Source organism: Pezoporus flaviventris, unplaced genomic scaffold, assembly GCF_033815535.1.
Source record: "Pezoporus flaviventris isolate CSIRO_AGI_PZ_B2104156 unplaced genomic scaffold, CSIRO_AGI_Pfla_v1 ptg000105l, whole genome shotgun sequence".
In the NCBI taxonomy this organism is placed as follows: Eukaryota; Metazoa; Chordata; class Aves; order Psittaciformes; family Psittacidae; genus Pezoporus; species Pezoporus flaviventris.
Window position 1 is genome coordinate 360,119 of NW_026892653.1, and position 14,056 is coordinate 374,174.

General features: G+C 49.2%; 1 protein-coding gene across 3 annotated transcripts in view; it reads right to left on the bottom strand.

The window, feature by feature from the left end:
• Nucleotides 1–14,056, bottom strand: part of ACSF3 (acyl-CoA synthetase family member 3) — a 77,342-nt gene that overhangs the window by 17,949 nt on the left and 45,337 nt on the right. For all 3 annotated transcript variants that reach the window (XM_061477372.1, XM_061477374.1, XM_061477373.1), the window contains one exon: nt 9,732–9,858. In XM_061477372.1, the coding sequence (XP_061333356.1) occupies nt 9,732–9,858 (127 nt within the window). The remainder of the gene's footprint in view (nt 1–9,731; nt 9,859–14,056) is intronic.

Consider the following 14,056-nt stretch of genomic DNA (forward strand, 5'->3'; position numbering starts at 1 on the left):
CAGGCTGGGCAGAGGAGCCCCACCACTGCCGGCAGCCAGAATTACTGCAGATGGGTTTGCCCAGAGGACAAGCCAGAAAAGAAAATGGGTAAGTAAAAGTGAAAAACGCTGAGGTTTGGTTTTGTTGTTTTTTTTTTTCACATTAGCTTTTACATATTTATAGAAATCCCTGCAGAAAACAAGATGAAGAAGACAAAGACTAATAAATAAGTAAATGCTGCAACGTGTGGTAGCCCCTGGTGAAACTTTGATGAGCATGGTAACTAAAAATAATAATTGTAATAAGAAAAGCATCAGGCTAAACCCCTCACTTTGGCTTCTGCCCTCTGCAGAACAGCTGAGAGATCAATTACAGCTAAAGAGTGCACTACCTCTTCCTTTCCATGCAGTGACCTGTCCCAGTCTTCAGTGAGATGAATTACTGAATAAAGCAGAGATAACAATGGGAGGCTGTTGACTAAGAGAGGCAGTAGTGGGATGTGAGGAACGCTATCATCTGCCTTAAATTGTTTACTTAAATATACAGCAGCCTCTACTTTTGCTTACAGCAAAATACCATTAGGCATAAGTAAATGTGATCTCAATTGAGTGAAACCCAGAGGGATGACTCCTTTAGAAAGCAAAGAGCCTCTCAAAGCCAGAGATGTTCACCACTGTTACCAGCCCAGTAAAATACCCAGCAAAACCCTCACCAAGGTCTTGGATCATGCCTGCTAAAAGCGATCCCTTGCTTTCCTGCGCTGAGGAAGGAAGGAAACCAGGCCACTGGTTTCCCGGCTCATCCTACGAGCTGTAATCAATTTGTGCGATTCCCTGACCCTGCTCCATTTACGGCTGTGCTGGGTTATGTAAATCAAACACCAAAAACTGTTCAGCAAGCTAAACAGATTGTCTGGGCACCAGCAGAGTGCCTCGAGCAAAGGGAAACCCGGCAAACGAGGAGGAAGGGAAAGCAGAGGACACAAAATGAGGCAGAAAAATGATAGATTGCCAAGGGTGGAAGGAAAGTCTGTTTGCAACAAATATCCTCTTGAGATGGGCATCTCTGGTGACAGGCAAGGGGCAGGACCCATCACCACCCGAGCTTGAAGAACAGACATGAGGAAGCCTTTCCCACCCGCATGCTGCTTTAGGGGAAGCTCCCGGTGCAAAGAAGCCCACCAGTACACGACAAGCTAGGACACAGACCCATCAAACCCAACATGCAAAGTGCAACTGCTTGAGCATCCCCGCTGATGGCTGCAGCCTCTATGAGGTGAAGCTCCTACAAAAGCTCTGAGTGAGCAAACTGGCAGGTTTAACTCCTGACAGATTGTTGCCAGAGTGAAACCTCCATCCCAAGAGCTGGGCATCATACATTGAATGGGATGAGGCCAGGCAGCAGCAGGCTGCGCTTGGCAAGGAACTAAAGAGCAAAGCACAGACAGTCTGTCCACAGATCACAACTCTCCCTTGGAGCAGCGAGTTGCCAGCCTGACATCTGCAAAGCTGAATGCTGTCTGGATTTTGGGTGATCACTTTAACATTCAATCCTACTCGTTACCTTCCATCCCTGATGCTCTCTGCAGGGTACAACGAACCCACCCCTCAGTCACTGTTGCAGACAACCCCTGCAGCGTGTATCCATCCTGCTGGAGAGGCTTTCCAAAGCCCTATGGTCATGGGGCAACCAGTGACAGCAAAGACACCACAAAAACGGTCTTCACAGCTCCCGAACCACAGGCATGGAGCAGTGAAAGCCCCCAGGGCCCTATTCCAGCCATGCTTTGACAGTGCCTGTGATGGGACCACGGTCCTGTGCCCTGCACAACTGCTGCAGGAACTTAGCTGATTTGATACTGACCCTTCCCCTGTGGGATTTTAATTCTGGACTGGAGGAGACACATTATTTATATAGCCATGAGTAGCCACTTGAAAGAAAGCCTTGCCAATGATCCAATGGGCTCTGCCAAGTATCATAAGATGATTGTTCAGCCCATTTCTTTACCACATCCTGAGCTCAATCCTGCACTTCCCCTCTTAACCCACTTACTGGCTTGCAGTTGTCCCACTAGATCTTCTGACAGGCTTGCAGAGCTCAGCTTGACATCTCTTACAACAGAACCCAGCTGGAGCTGCAGCCAGGACACCTTGTGTTAATCCCTGGGATGGGATGGGAAGCATCTCTCCTGGCAGCCAGAGCCTGCATGAGCCCCTCTCCCTTTAGGCTGTAACAGCAGTGCTGCCACAGCACAGCTTGAAAGGTAAAAGGAAATAAGAGACCTGAGAATGAACAGCCTGGATTTTGGGGATGTGGGTAGCTGCTGATAGCACAGATTCAGGTGCAATTGCCCCATGCCTCTGAACAGTGGACCATGTGTGTAACAGAGGTTCTCAGACAAGTGAAGAGTTGGCATCTAAGATGTTTGATACAACTAGAGCAGAGCTTTGTAGAGAGTAAACAAATTCAGTGCCAAAAGCTGCTCTTGTTTATGGCTACAAAAAACTCTCTGAGCAGCTGAAAACATCAGTCTCACGAGCAGCCAAGGAAACACAGGGTTTCATTTTGCCGTGTCCTGATGACCCTAAGATTTCCAGCCATTGGGCAAACCTGGCAATAGTGTCTTCTCAAGGAGAAAGAATAAATACCGAGGCAGGAAGCAGAAAAAGTGCATTTTCTCTCCATGGTGTTAGAAGGAACATTCTGAAATTAGAAACGAATCTTTACACACAGCTGATGCCCTGGACACCATGCCATCTTCCTTGTTTACTTCTAGAAACACCTCTTAAATGAGGGCTGTAGATCCAGTGGGATATCCATCCTAAAGCAGCACATGAAGCTATGGTTGGGATACATGTGGCACTTTTTGGGGTGTCCTTTCCTTTGTCCTTTGTCTAAATTCAAAGCCACCAGCAAAGGAAGGAGGTGAGTGCTGCCCTCCTGCCTGACTCAACAAGCTTCAGCTATGGCAGACCCAAAAAAGAAGCAACCTCAGCCCAGCTTTGGAGGGAGCCAATGCTTCATCCCCTGGGCTTATCAAACCGGTAACTCACATCGTCTGCACCATGTTTAATTAAGGAATCCTTTATTTAAAAATAGAATTTGCATTAACTGGGTTTGTGACTAGGAAAGATGCTGCAAACAAACAGAAAACCTGCAGATTAGGATGCTAATTGGATGCATTTCTATTTATAATCTGCCTTGATCAGGCTCAAGTATTTTGTGTTTCAGGTGTCAGTGCTACACCCACGAATGTAAGCAATTCCCCTGGCAGGGAAACACCTGCTTGTCTCTGGGGACAAGCAAGTGCCAGGGAAAAAGCCTGTGTTGGAGGCATGGGGTGTGCACTGATTGCTGCTTCTGCTTCCCCTTCCCCTTGGAGGCCAGCCCTATAGGAGGAATGGGCTGTGTCTGGGCAAGGATGGCCTGCACAGGATGTTTCCTACAAACCCAGATTCCTCTGTGCTGGAAAAGTGCAGGCATTTTGCCTTTTCCATCACAAGTGGGGTAGAAAGCTCCAAAGAACAGGGCTGGGAATGGCAAGGTGCTGGTGCCAGCAGAGCTACCTGGATACAGGCTGTAAAAGGACAGATGGACACCAGGAGGTACCTGAAACCAGACTGAGTCACTGGGTTTCTCCCCTCAACTGGGGTTTCATGGTGCATATCTGAATCCAGCTGGGAAGTGCAGTGCAATGCTCCCCACCAAGCCAAGGGTTGTCCTTGCTGCCCAAGTTTGTGGATCACAGTGAAGAGGCCTGAGCTGAGAGAACAGCACGTTCAGCAAGCACAGACAGATGCTCAGCGTGCTGCCGACTGCCCAAGCTTGGCAGCATCTGAAAGCCTGCCAGAAGTGATGGGTGCTTCTCGTTTCTCCTGATGATGTCTTATTCCAGATTAACTCCTTACTTTCCTCCTATTTTTCCTTTTTTTTTTTCATTGCCTGGAGCTCCTGTTGCAGCGGAACATCCAGAAATAAAGAGATAGCAAGTCCACCCCATTCATTCTCCATCTAAAGTCTTCAACAGCACACAGGAAGTTTTTTGGGCCACAGGAATTATTGTTAATTGGAGTCTGAGGGGTTTGTGACCTGTGAAAAATGATCTAGAAAATATTCAGCAATAAACCAGCACTTAGCCATGTGAAAAACAGCTACAAGGCTGTTTCTTCCAATGCAGCTTAAAGAAAGAAACTTAGAAGATATGAGTCATCATTCTGAAATGTGCATCAAACAAGTTAAATAACTCTTACTTTCTTAACGACATATTAATCAAAGTGCATTGATTCTTGAATCAGATTCTACTACCAACAAGCTTTCTATCTTCCCCATCCTGATGCATGCATTAAGAGAGTTTTATTCTGACAGATACAATATAGCAATCAATAAAATCTTATTATATGGAGCTGAGATACATGGATTTGTTGCAGGATTTATGCACTACTTTCAGACCCGGTGCTATTTCATGTCTCAGCCTTAACCTGTAATTGAAAATAAATCTCCCTGAATACACCAGGTTCTAATTTTCTGGATGTATGAGTAAATGTGAATGGAAGCTGGCCTTCCCTTGGGGAGAAGTCTGATTTCTGATCCTATCTCTCCCCCTGTGCACAGCACTGTATTGCCAGATTCCTCTGGAGAAAGCACCCAACCCAGCCCTGCTCTGTGCAACTCCATCACGATCCCAAACCCTCTGTCCCCTTCCTAATACATCCAAAACCACTGCCTGCCCAACAGCAGCTGTCTCCCAGGCAGAGAGAACACAACCTGAGAGCACCAGAGCCTGAAGGACACGAGCATCTCAATGCTGGGATGGATGATTAGGCAGTGGGATGACCAGAGAAGCTGGTGTTTCCCTGCTGCTTTGCTCAGTGATTGCTCACAGAATCATGTCACCTAATCACAGAATCACAGAATGGTTTGTGTTGGAAGGGACCTTAAGATCATCCAGCTCCAACCCCCTGCCATGGGCAGGGACACCTTCCACTAGAGCAGCTTGCTCCAACCTGATCTTGAACACTGCCAGGGATGGAGGATTCACCACTTCTCTGAGCACCCTGTGCCAGTGCCTCAGCACCCTCACAGGGAAGAGCTTCTGCCTTGTAACCAACCTGAACTTCCCCTGTTTAAGTCTGAACCCGTTACCCCTTGTCCTGTCACTAAGCTCCTAATGAAGAGTTCCTCCCCAGCATCCCCATAGGCCCCCTTCAGATACTGGAAGGCTGCTCTGAGGTCTCCACACAGCCTCTCTTCTCCAGGCTGAACAGCCCCAGTGTTCTCAGCCTGTCTTTGTACAGGAAGTGCTGCAGCTCCTGATCATCCTAGTGGCCTCCTCTGGACTTGCTCCAAGAGCTACATATCCTTCTTAGGTTGAGGACACCAGAAATGCACACAGTGCTGCAAGTGGGGTCTCATGAGAGCACAGTACAGGGGCAACCCCACTGCCATAAGCAGGGACATCTTCAACTGTACCAGCTTACCAGAACCCATCCAGCCTGGCCTTGAATGCTTCCAGGGCTGGAGCATCTCTCTGGGCAACCTGTGCCAGCATTCTAGTACCCTCATCACATAACATTTCTTCCTTCTTTCTTTCTTCCACCCTTCTGCTCAGCAGCACGTGAGCGTGCTGGGAGGTTGCCTCTCACCTCGCAGGGCACAGGACAGCTGGGAAGGTATCGCAGTGACAGGAGACAGACAGCCGTAGGCATTTTTCCTTTGGGTCTGTCTCAGTCTCCGAGGGCTCGGAGCTGCTTGGATGTATGACAGCAGGTGGATACACAGCAGTCTCCCTGGAAATGGCTGGAGGGGACACTGATCTAAGCAGCTTTGTCAACAGCGTTAATACAATAAAAATAATCAGATTCACTCGGATGGAAATGAGAGAATAGGCAGACAACGGTGCAAATCAGAGGGAATAAACAGGATGGGAGCAACAGTAAATCACCTATGGAACACCACGAGTTCAGATGCTCCCCAGAAGAACCACAATCTTGAATTCATCAAAAAGTCACAGCAGCATCATGCCTTTTTGTCTGCTTCCTTTTTTTTTCCTACAATACATACACACATGTTTGGGATAAGGCGAAGCACAGGGAGGTCTGCAGAGGCTTCCTCATGGCACACACATGGTGTTTGCCTCTCATCCCGGAGGGAGGAAGCACAGGTTTGCAGTTGTTGCACTGAGCACTTGGTGTTTCCTAGAAAGAGAGCAGGGTCTGCATCACTCTTTTTTCCTCCTATCATGGAGGGAATGACCATCCTCAATGTGAGGTTGTTTACCTAGAGGACACAGTTTCACAGGAGAAAGGGGGATTTTAATAAAGGAGCTGTCAATCAGAAAGGAAAATGACAGCTGCCATGGAAGTGTTTGCTCTGGATTTTTTTTGTGTTCCTTTACTAAACCCCATGATAACTCAATTTATGGGAACAGCAACCAGAAACAAAAGAACTGGCCTGAAGAAGGTACTGGAGAAATAAATGACCTGCAGCCAGAAAAGACTTAAAAACTCAAGACTCCTTTGTGAGCCTTGCATTGCAGGAAGCACCCCAGAAAAATACCTGATGGAGCACTTTAACAGGCAGCCTGCAAGGTTTGAGCCTCACCCCTCGCCACGGGGACAAGTATGGAAGGGAACTGGCACTCAGACCACAGAGCCCCATGCAGCAGCTCCAGGTTAACTCCAATCACAAAACCAAAGGAGGGAATGAGCTCTGGTGACTCTTGGCTTTGTGTGTGTAGCTGGAGGGTATGTGCAGAGCCCACATTCAGTGTTTGGCACCCATCCCCACATGCCCCATCTCCATGTACCACCCTAGAGCAGTGCCCTTCCAGGGACAGGCTCCCAGTGAGGTGCAGCACAAGCAATATGCTGGGATTCCCTCTGCAGTGATTACTCTTCATTTGTGGCCCGCTGGGTTTTCAGATCACCATTAACAATAACAGCTGGGGAGTTCCTACACTGATTCCCAGTTTACCCTCTCCAAAACTCATCCCTGCTGCAGCTTAGTGCACATTCCCCCTGACCTCAGAGACATAGGGGACCTGGTCATTGCCTGCAATCACACTGTCATCCTCTTCAGGTGATCTGCCTGTCACTTGGTGGGGTCTGGCAGTGAGAGGAACACCATCGCCTGGGTTTTGAGAGCACCATGTGCGTGCATTCAGCCTCACCTTTAAAACACTGACCTATATGATATGCAAATGGCAGATGAAGCAGATTACAGCCTGGCAGCAGCTGGGCCTTGCCTCTTTTGGGTTCTGCCAGTACGGTCCTAAAGTCACCATATGGTCCCGAAGTTACCCACCTCTGCTTATCAGGGGTAATTCACGCTATGGATCCCAGTTGCTATGATGGGACACAACCTCCTCGTTTCCCTCACCACAGGGACACTTGCCAGCTCTGAATGATCTCCAGAGGCTGTCACAGTGGTGAAAAGCGAGGGGCAATGTGGCTTGCTCACAGCACCACTGGCTAAATGAGGCTTGGGGAAAAAAATAGCCCCATTGACCTGACATCCTTGAGAGACAGAGCAAGTGGTCAGGAGAGGAAGGAAAGGAGAGAAAGGCAAAGAGAGGAGGAACAGGAAGGGGAAGAGAATTAAAGGCCCCCCTAGACAGCTGTGGGAGACACTGGGGAGGCAGCCTGGCCACTGGAGCACCCTCCAAGCCCCCCTGCCTGTATCTTCTCCCCCCTTATATCTAGCTCTGAGTTTTGCTCAGCTAGTGAAAGGGTTAAGTTTAATTTATACTGATTTCTATTTAATATCATTCTCTCCCCGTAGGAGCCAGCAGCTGTGAGCTGATTGTACTCTCTCATTATGCAGTCTGTATCACTAATGGCCTGTGACAAAGGCATGCCATCTTCCCGGCCTTACCCCCGAGAGCCAATTAAACACACATACTCCCTTCCTGTTTGCAGCGCATTACAATGAAATTAAACTGAATTTCAAAATCATTTTCTCCTAAAGACATCTCTTTGCAATAATTAATGCATGCTATTCCTTTGCATCTGAAATAATCATCAGGAGTGGTGACTAAAAAAATTTTTAAAGCTGATTGCCCTGCACACCCTGTGCATCGCCTGATGATGCTCCAGTACCAGCCCATGGTACGCACCCGGGATGGGGACCCGTGGTGACACTGCCGGCAGGGCAGCTCCATGTCTGCTTCGGGATAACAATGATAATAAATCACAGCTTCTTCAGGAACCATAAATAAATAAGATTACACAGAAGGCATTAGAAATCCAGCCTGACTCCTGACACGATGGCACTGCTAACACACAGCGAGAGGGGAATGGGGAAGTTAGAGCTGTGTCTGTGTTAAGGTTCAGCAGAAATGAGCCATCAGCCCCTTCTGCACTGGCAAGATTAATTGGTGGCTGGGCTTGGTACAGCCTGGCTTCACCCCACTGCTCAAACAGCTCCCAGCCAGTGGCAGGGGCAGCAGGAAGGCTGCTCACTGAGATACCACCCAGGAGCTAGGGACAGAGCCTGCCAACGCATCCCATGGCTGGTTCAGTGTTTAATCCATACTGCAGAGAACCTCTGAATGAGGAGGGCCTCTGACCGCTCACCACATGCAGGGTGGGAGGCATAATTTGCAGCACATAACTTATTCATGGCCTGTCACATCTATGCCAACTGAAAAAGCTCTTCAGCCTGGTATGCTCCTGAATTTGTTACCCCGCATGATGGGCACAATTAGCCATTACGAGTTCTCCTCTGAGAACTTACTGTCCCAGCCACAGCAGCTCCAGGTATGGACAGTCCCAATGGCATCTGCTGCTGTAGTGGGATAATGGGATCTTTATTCTGTCTGCAAACATTTGATAAAACCTACCATGGCACACACAGGCCCCACCTGCAATAGGTATTATTATTAAGGTATTCTCTTCTGGTCAAGTTTTATTTGAAAGAAGCAAACACCACAGGTTTTCCCATCCCTGGAAACATTCTATGTTTCAGAAACTCTTCCCTCTCTTGAAAGGGAAAGGAAAACCCAGAAGGGAAATGAGAAAACCCAGGAAAAGCACCATTTCCTCTGCATTTCCACAACGTATCACATAAAAATAAAACAAGCCTCGGTTTCAAATTAAAAGGTCTCTTTATTTGGATAACTCAGGCTTTTCACTATTGCAAAAAAATGGTTCTGGCAATTTCAGAACCTCAGCCTAAACCTGAGGACACCTGCTGGGATTTTTCCTCAGAAAGCTCAGCATTCCTTCAATTAGTAGTTTCTGACTGACAAATGACAGTCCCTTGAAAGGCTCCCTCATGGTCCCAGACCACCCCACGCAGCCACACTGCCCATGCTCATGCCTTCAATCCTTTAACTAAGCCATGACCAGGAGGACAAACTCCCCTGCAGACACCATGATGGAGGCAAGAGGGGAAGCAGGATGGATCCCCCCTCCTTGGAGCTTAGTGGGGGTTTTCCACTGATGTAGTCCTTGTATAAGTTAAACTTAATCACATTTTGCAAAGTTTAAGTCCCCAGAAAACATTAAACATCAGTATATTATGCTCGCAAGCAAGCGACCCCAAACATACCCCATCAACAGGCTACTTACAGCAAAGCCCCTCCTTGAGCCTGGAGTTCTGAAGCGCATCCAACCTGCACCCCCAGCTGGGCTGTGATCCCCCATCTGCAAACCCCCCAGCAGCCAGGGAACCCCAGGGGCTGACCCATAGCTGCTACCTCCTCCTCCCCTCGCTGCCCTTTGCCGTACGCTGCAGGGAACCATCGCGGTACCTGTTTTGAACCAGCCATCGGGCGTGAAGGCATCTGCTGTTTCTTTGGGTCTGTTCCAGTACTCGCGGAAGACGGAGGGTCCCTTCACGAGCAGCTCCCCTTCTTGTCCCTCCAGACCTGGTGTCACCTAGGACAAGCACACAGTGAATGCATCCCAGGGAGTGGCAGTGAGTTGTTCTGCAGCCACATCGGCTCCACCACCTTGCATCGGCTCCCCCACCTTGTGGTAGGGGACAAGCAGGACCCATGCACCGTGTCTTTCCAGCCTTTCCCAACCTCCAATGCAGCCTGCCCACCTGCACGATGTCTTTCCTCAGATGGAAGGACTCACCAAAGTGCCTTTGACATCCAAAAGCACTGGAAACATACATCTGTGTTGTATAAAAACAACAACTTCCATCCTGGAACCATGGTCCACGCAGGCTGATGCCTTCCAGCTGCTGTCAGAGGAGAGGTCTCATATGCAAATATGCAGGAAATACTCTTGGAAAAGGGTCAAGAAATACTTTGGGGAAAGGGATGGTCCCTTCTGACCCCTGGATGGCCTGATGCAGACCAGCTTCACAAGATTTCTCTGCACCCTGCCTCTGTCAGGATTCTCTCCCAGGAAATAATTCTAGGTAAGGGAAGCACAGCCCACTGTCCCACACCTGAGAGATCAGATCCTGGTCTGGTGCTGAAGGCAGCAGCACCACTCACCCTGGACATATGAGATATGCAGTGTCCTCAGGGATAAGGACCATCCTCCTACCCTCCACAGTTGGGTGATGCAGCAAGGAGGGCAGCCACTGTGAGGCACTGGATGACACACTCCTGTGACTCTGCCATACTGCTGCCTGCTCCGTTTGCCTTCCAAAACTGCCAACCTATCATTCTTTTCTTCCTCAGGTGGCAGCAAACATCACTGGATTTGTTCTTGGGGACACTCGGCTCCTTTCAGGCCCACTGGAAGGTAATGGCTGTATTGACAACACGGGACCCCGCAAACCCGCACAGGCAGGTTTCCTATGGCAACAAAACAAACATCCTGCTGTTATGGAAACTGGAGAATTGCAGGAAGGTCACAGACTTGCCTGACATGGCATGATATCTCATCTCCCCTGCACACACAGCTTCGTAATCGTAAGGAGGCAGGCAGGCTAGGAGATGAGGCACCAGAGAGGCACAAACTGCTTATGCTAACCTAAAGTCCTTTTGCAGGGAAGATGTGCCAAGCCAGTGCTGGGATGGGAGGTCACCCCAAGATGTGGTTTTATACACTGCTCCATCCCTCTGCAGAGAACATCCCAGTAACGGGTACAGAAACACAGCACGAGGGGAGGTGGTAACAGCAGATCTGGAGCACCGGGCAGAATCCCAGGGCAGAGCAGGCTTCACTTGTCTGTGCACCCTTTGATGGAAACAAAACTCCTCTAATGGAAAATGCTTAGAAAGCTTGTTTTGAGGCACAATTTTTAAGGTGATTTCTTCCTGATATCCTGCCTTGGAGGATGGGGTGACAGAAGGATCCCTGCACTTAGAGCCCAGGTGCTTCTGCAGAATTGCCTGGATGACTCCACGTGCCACAGGCTGGGCTGAGCGCCCAGAGCCCTGGCTGTGCATCACCTCCACTGTCTGGAAGATGCTGCAGGAGAAAAAGGTCATTAATGCTGAGCCATGGCAAGGTGGGGAGCTCTCCCCAGGGGATCTGAAAGAGGGAGCCTGAAGACCAGAAGACAAGCAGGACAGCACAGAGAAACCTGAGCTCCAGCAGAGCCAGAGCCTCAGTATATGCTGCAGCCAAAGGGCAGGAGGCACAAAGCCTGTGTGGCAGGGACATGGTGGGTGATGCAGAAGGACTGGCAAAACAAGGCTGCAGTGCTGTTACAGAGGCTGTACGTACTTTTAACAATGAAGCTCTTTCTCCTCACTCCTTTTCCTGCTGGCCCAGCCATAACATCACAAAACAAGCAACTTCCCTGAGTAACCCAGTGCCCCAGGTACTCTCAGTTCCAATTATGCCCATTGGGTAACCCAGCCAGCAACACCTCCCCTCTTAGGGGAAAGTCCACCTCACCTCCCTCCAAACCCACCTGATCCCATCCAACCATCTCAGTTAGCAACAACTATCAAAACTGCCCTCAAATTGCAGGCATTTTATACTACTGCAAGCCTCCAAAGTCAGTCCCTTTAGTTGTCAGGCTGCTTCTGACTCCCCCAAAAGGGCTGCGAAAGGGGAGATGGAGGTAAGGATGGCAAAGACCTGTGAACAGTTGCCTGACCTTCACCTACAGATCCTGCCAGATTTTGTCTTCTGGTTGTCAGCACTGAACCCAAGAACGGGTGTAAATTTGGGTACTAGAATGTCTCTAGCCCTAGCCCAGCCTTGCACAGGCATCACACAGTGCCAGCCTGCACAACCCACACCGTGCCCCAGCTCAGAGCAGCTGAGCTGCCCCAGGGACCAATCCTGCACAGTGTTTACCTGCACGCAGCATCGTTTTGTGTGAATCAAGCCTTGAACCGGCTCCAAATTTCTTGTCATATCAACTCAAATTTTGGCAGCAGCTCAACCCACATCTTATCTCGAGCAGAGCTCCTTGGCAGCAGGCACCTCCCTGTTGTGTAATTTAATGATGTTATGGCTGGCTTGCAAACAGTAAAACAGAAAGGCCGTGACGTTATCTTAATAGGATTTTGCTTGCTGCATTTCGAATGTCAGTGCCACTGCTCCCCGGTGTAGCAGAGGGGACACAAACCACCCCGGCACCAGCAGCTTCTGCTGCTTGCAGACAACATAAATTAAAATTCAGGGTTCAAGGCATTTATCTCCTACAACCCCTTGCATCTGATCCCTGTTAAACTCCCAAAGACACCAAGCTACGCGGCTGATACCCGCTTTGAGAGCGCGATTTTGGTGGCAGCAGCACGGCCAATGTCTGTGCTTCCTTTCTGCAGCAAATCTCAGTGGCACCCATTGCTGATGCACTGGATGGACGTCGCAAGCAGCTGCTGAAAGCATCAGATTGTTAATTGCCCAGATATCTCCTCTCCTTGCTCCATACTTTAATGCACTTTTCAACTGCTTTAATGCATTTGAGCAACTTTTAACACCCAGGCATAGTGTGCTCCTGAAGGTTGCTGCCTGATAGCTTTCTGCTGGACCAGCCAGCATACCAGATAAGATTCCATTTTCCACGCATGAAAATAAAAGGTTGTAATAAATCCTTTGAAGGACTAAAGCTGGGTGATTCTAAAATGTGTATTTTCCCTGCTTCCATTTTACCTCTATTAGGGGGAAGCGAGGGTGGTTTGTAAATAGCTGGGAATCCCCGCTTGGCAAGCGGCCCTGGGATCTGTTCAAAGTGGCCATTTGTTTTCTTGTGGTCTCTGATGGATGGTGCCCCGTGCCTTCAGGAACAGCAGGAGAGGAACTTGTAATGGACTTTAATGGAATTAGGGGCTTTTATGGAGGTAGGCTCTCAGCGGCGTGTCTTTCGCTGGGAAGAAGGGGAGGCATGGTGGATTCCTAAGCATGTGGAAGACACAGGGTGAAAGCTGTAAGGTGAGGCTGTAAAGGGAGGTAATACCTTGTTACTGGGCTGATAGGATTGGGAGGACGACAGACAAGCTCTTCAGAAAAGAAACAAACACCTTCCTCAGGTGGCAAACAGGTTTTGTAGAGACACATTTAACTTCTACCAGACCTTTCCTTCCTCCTGCCCCCCCCCCAAATAATTATCTGAACCTCTCTCATGGGTGAGCGAAGGCTGTGAATCAGAGCACCTCCTATCAGGAGGGACCATAAAAGGAACCCTGCCACTCCTGCACCCCAGAAATGTGAGGCAGCACATCTACAGAAGAGCAATTTGCCTGGATGGGGTGAAGCGGGGCAGGACAGTGTGAGGGGCATCTTCTGGCACTGCAGATCTTGTGTACCACTTTCCTTCTACTCTTCCCTACTTACACTTCTGTCCCTGGGTCCCCACTCCCCATTCCACCCTCCTACCCAGCCACAGCCTGACTCTTCCACAGTCCTTGCTCCATGAAGCCTTGTTCCCTGCAGCCAAACCTGCTCCTGCAGCTCCCACCACTCTGGGCTCCGAGCAGCCCAGCTTCCATCACACCACTGCTGCCAGAGCAGGAGAGAACAGCCTGGGGTATACATGGGGTGGGCACCACCACTGATGCAACCAACAAACTCAAAAGCATCTGTGTGGAGGAAGGAAATGCTTCTGCAGCCCTGCCTCCTCTACCACAGCTTGGAAATGCTTGGCATTTTTCCCCACCTTGTAAATAAGTGATTACTGTGATCAAAATAATTAAGCAACCTAGCCTTTTAAGTG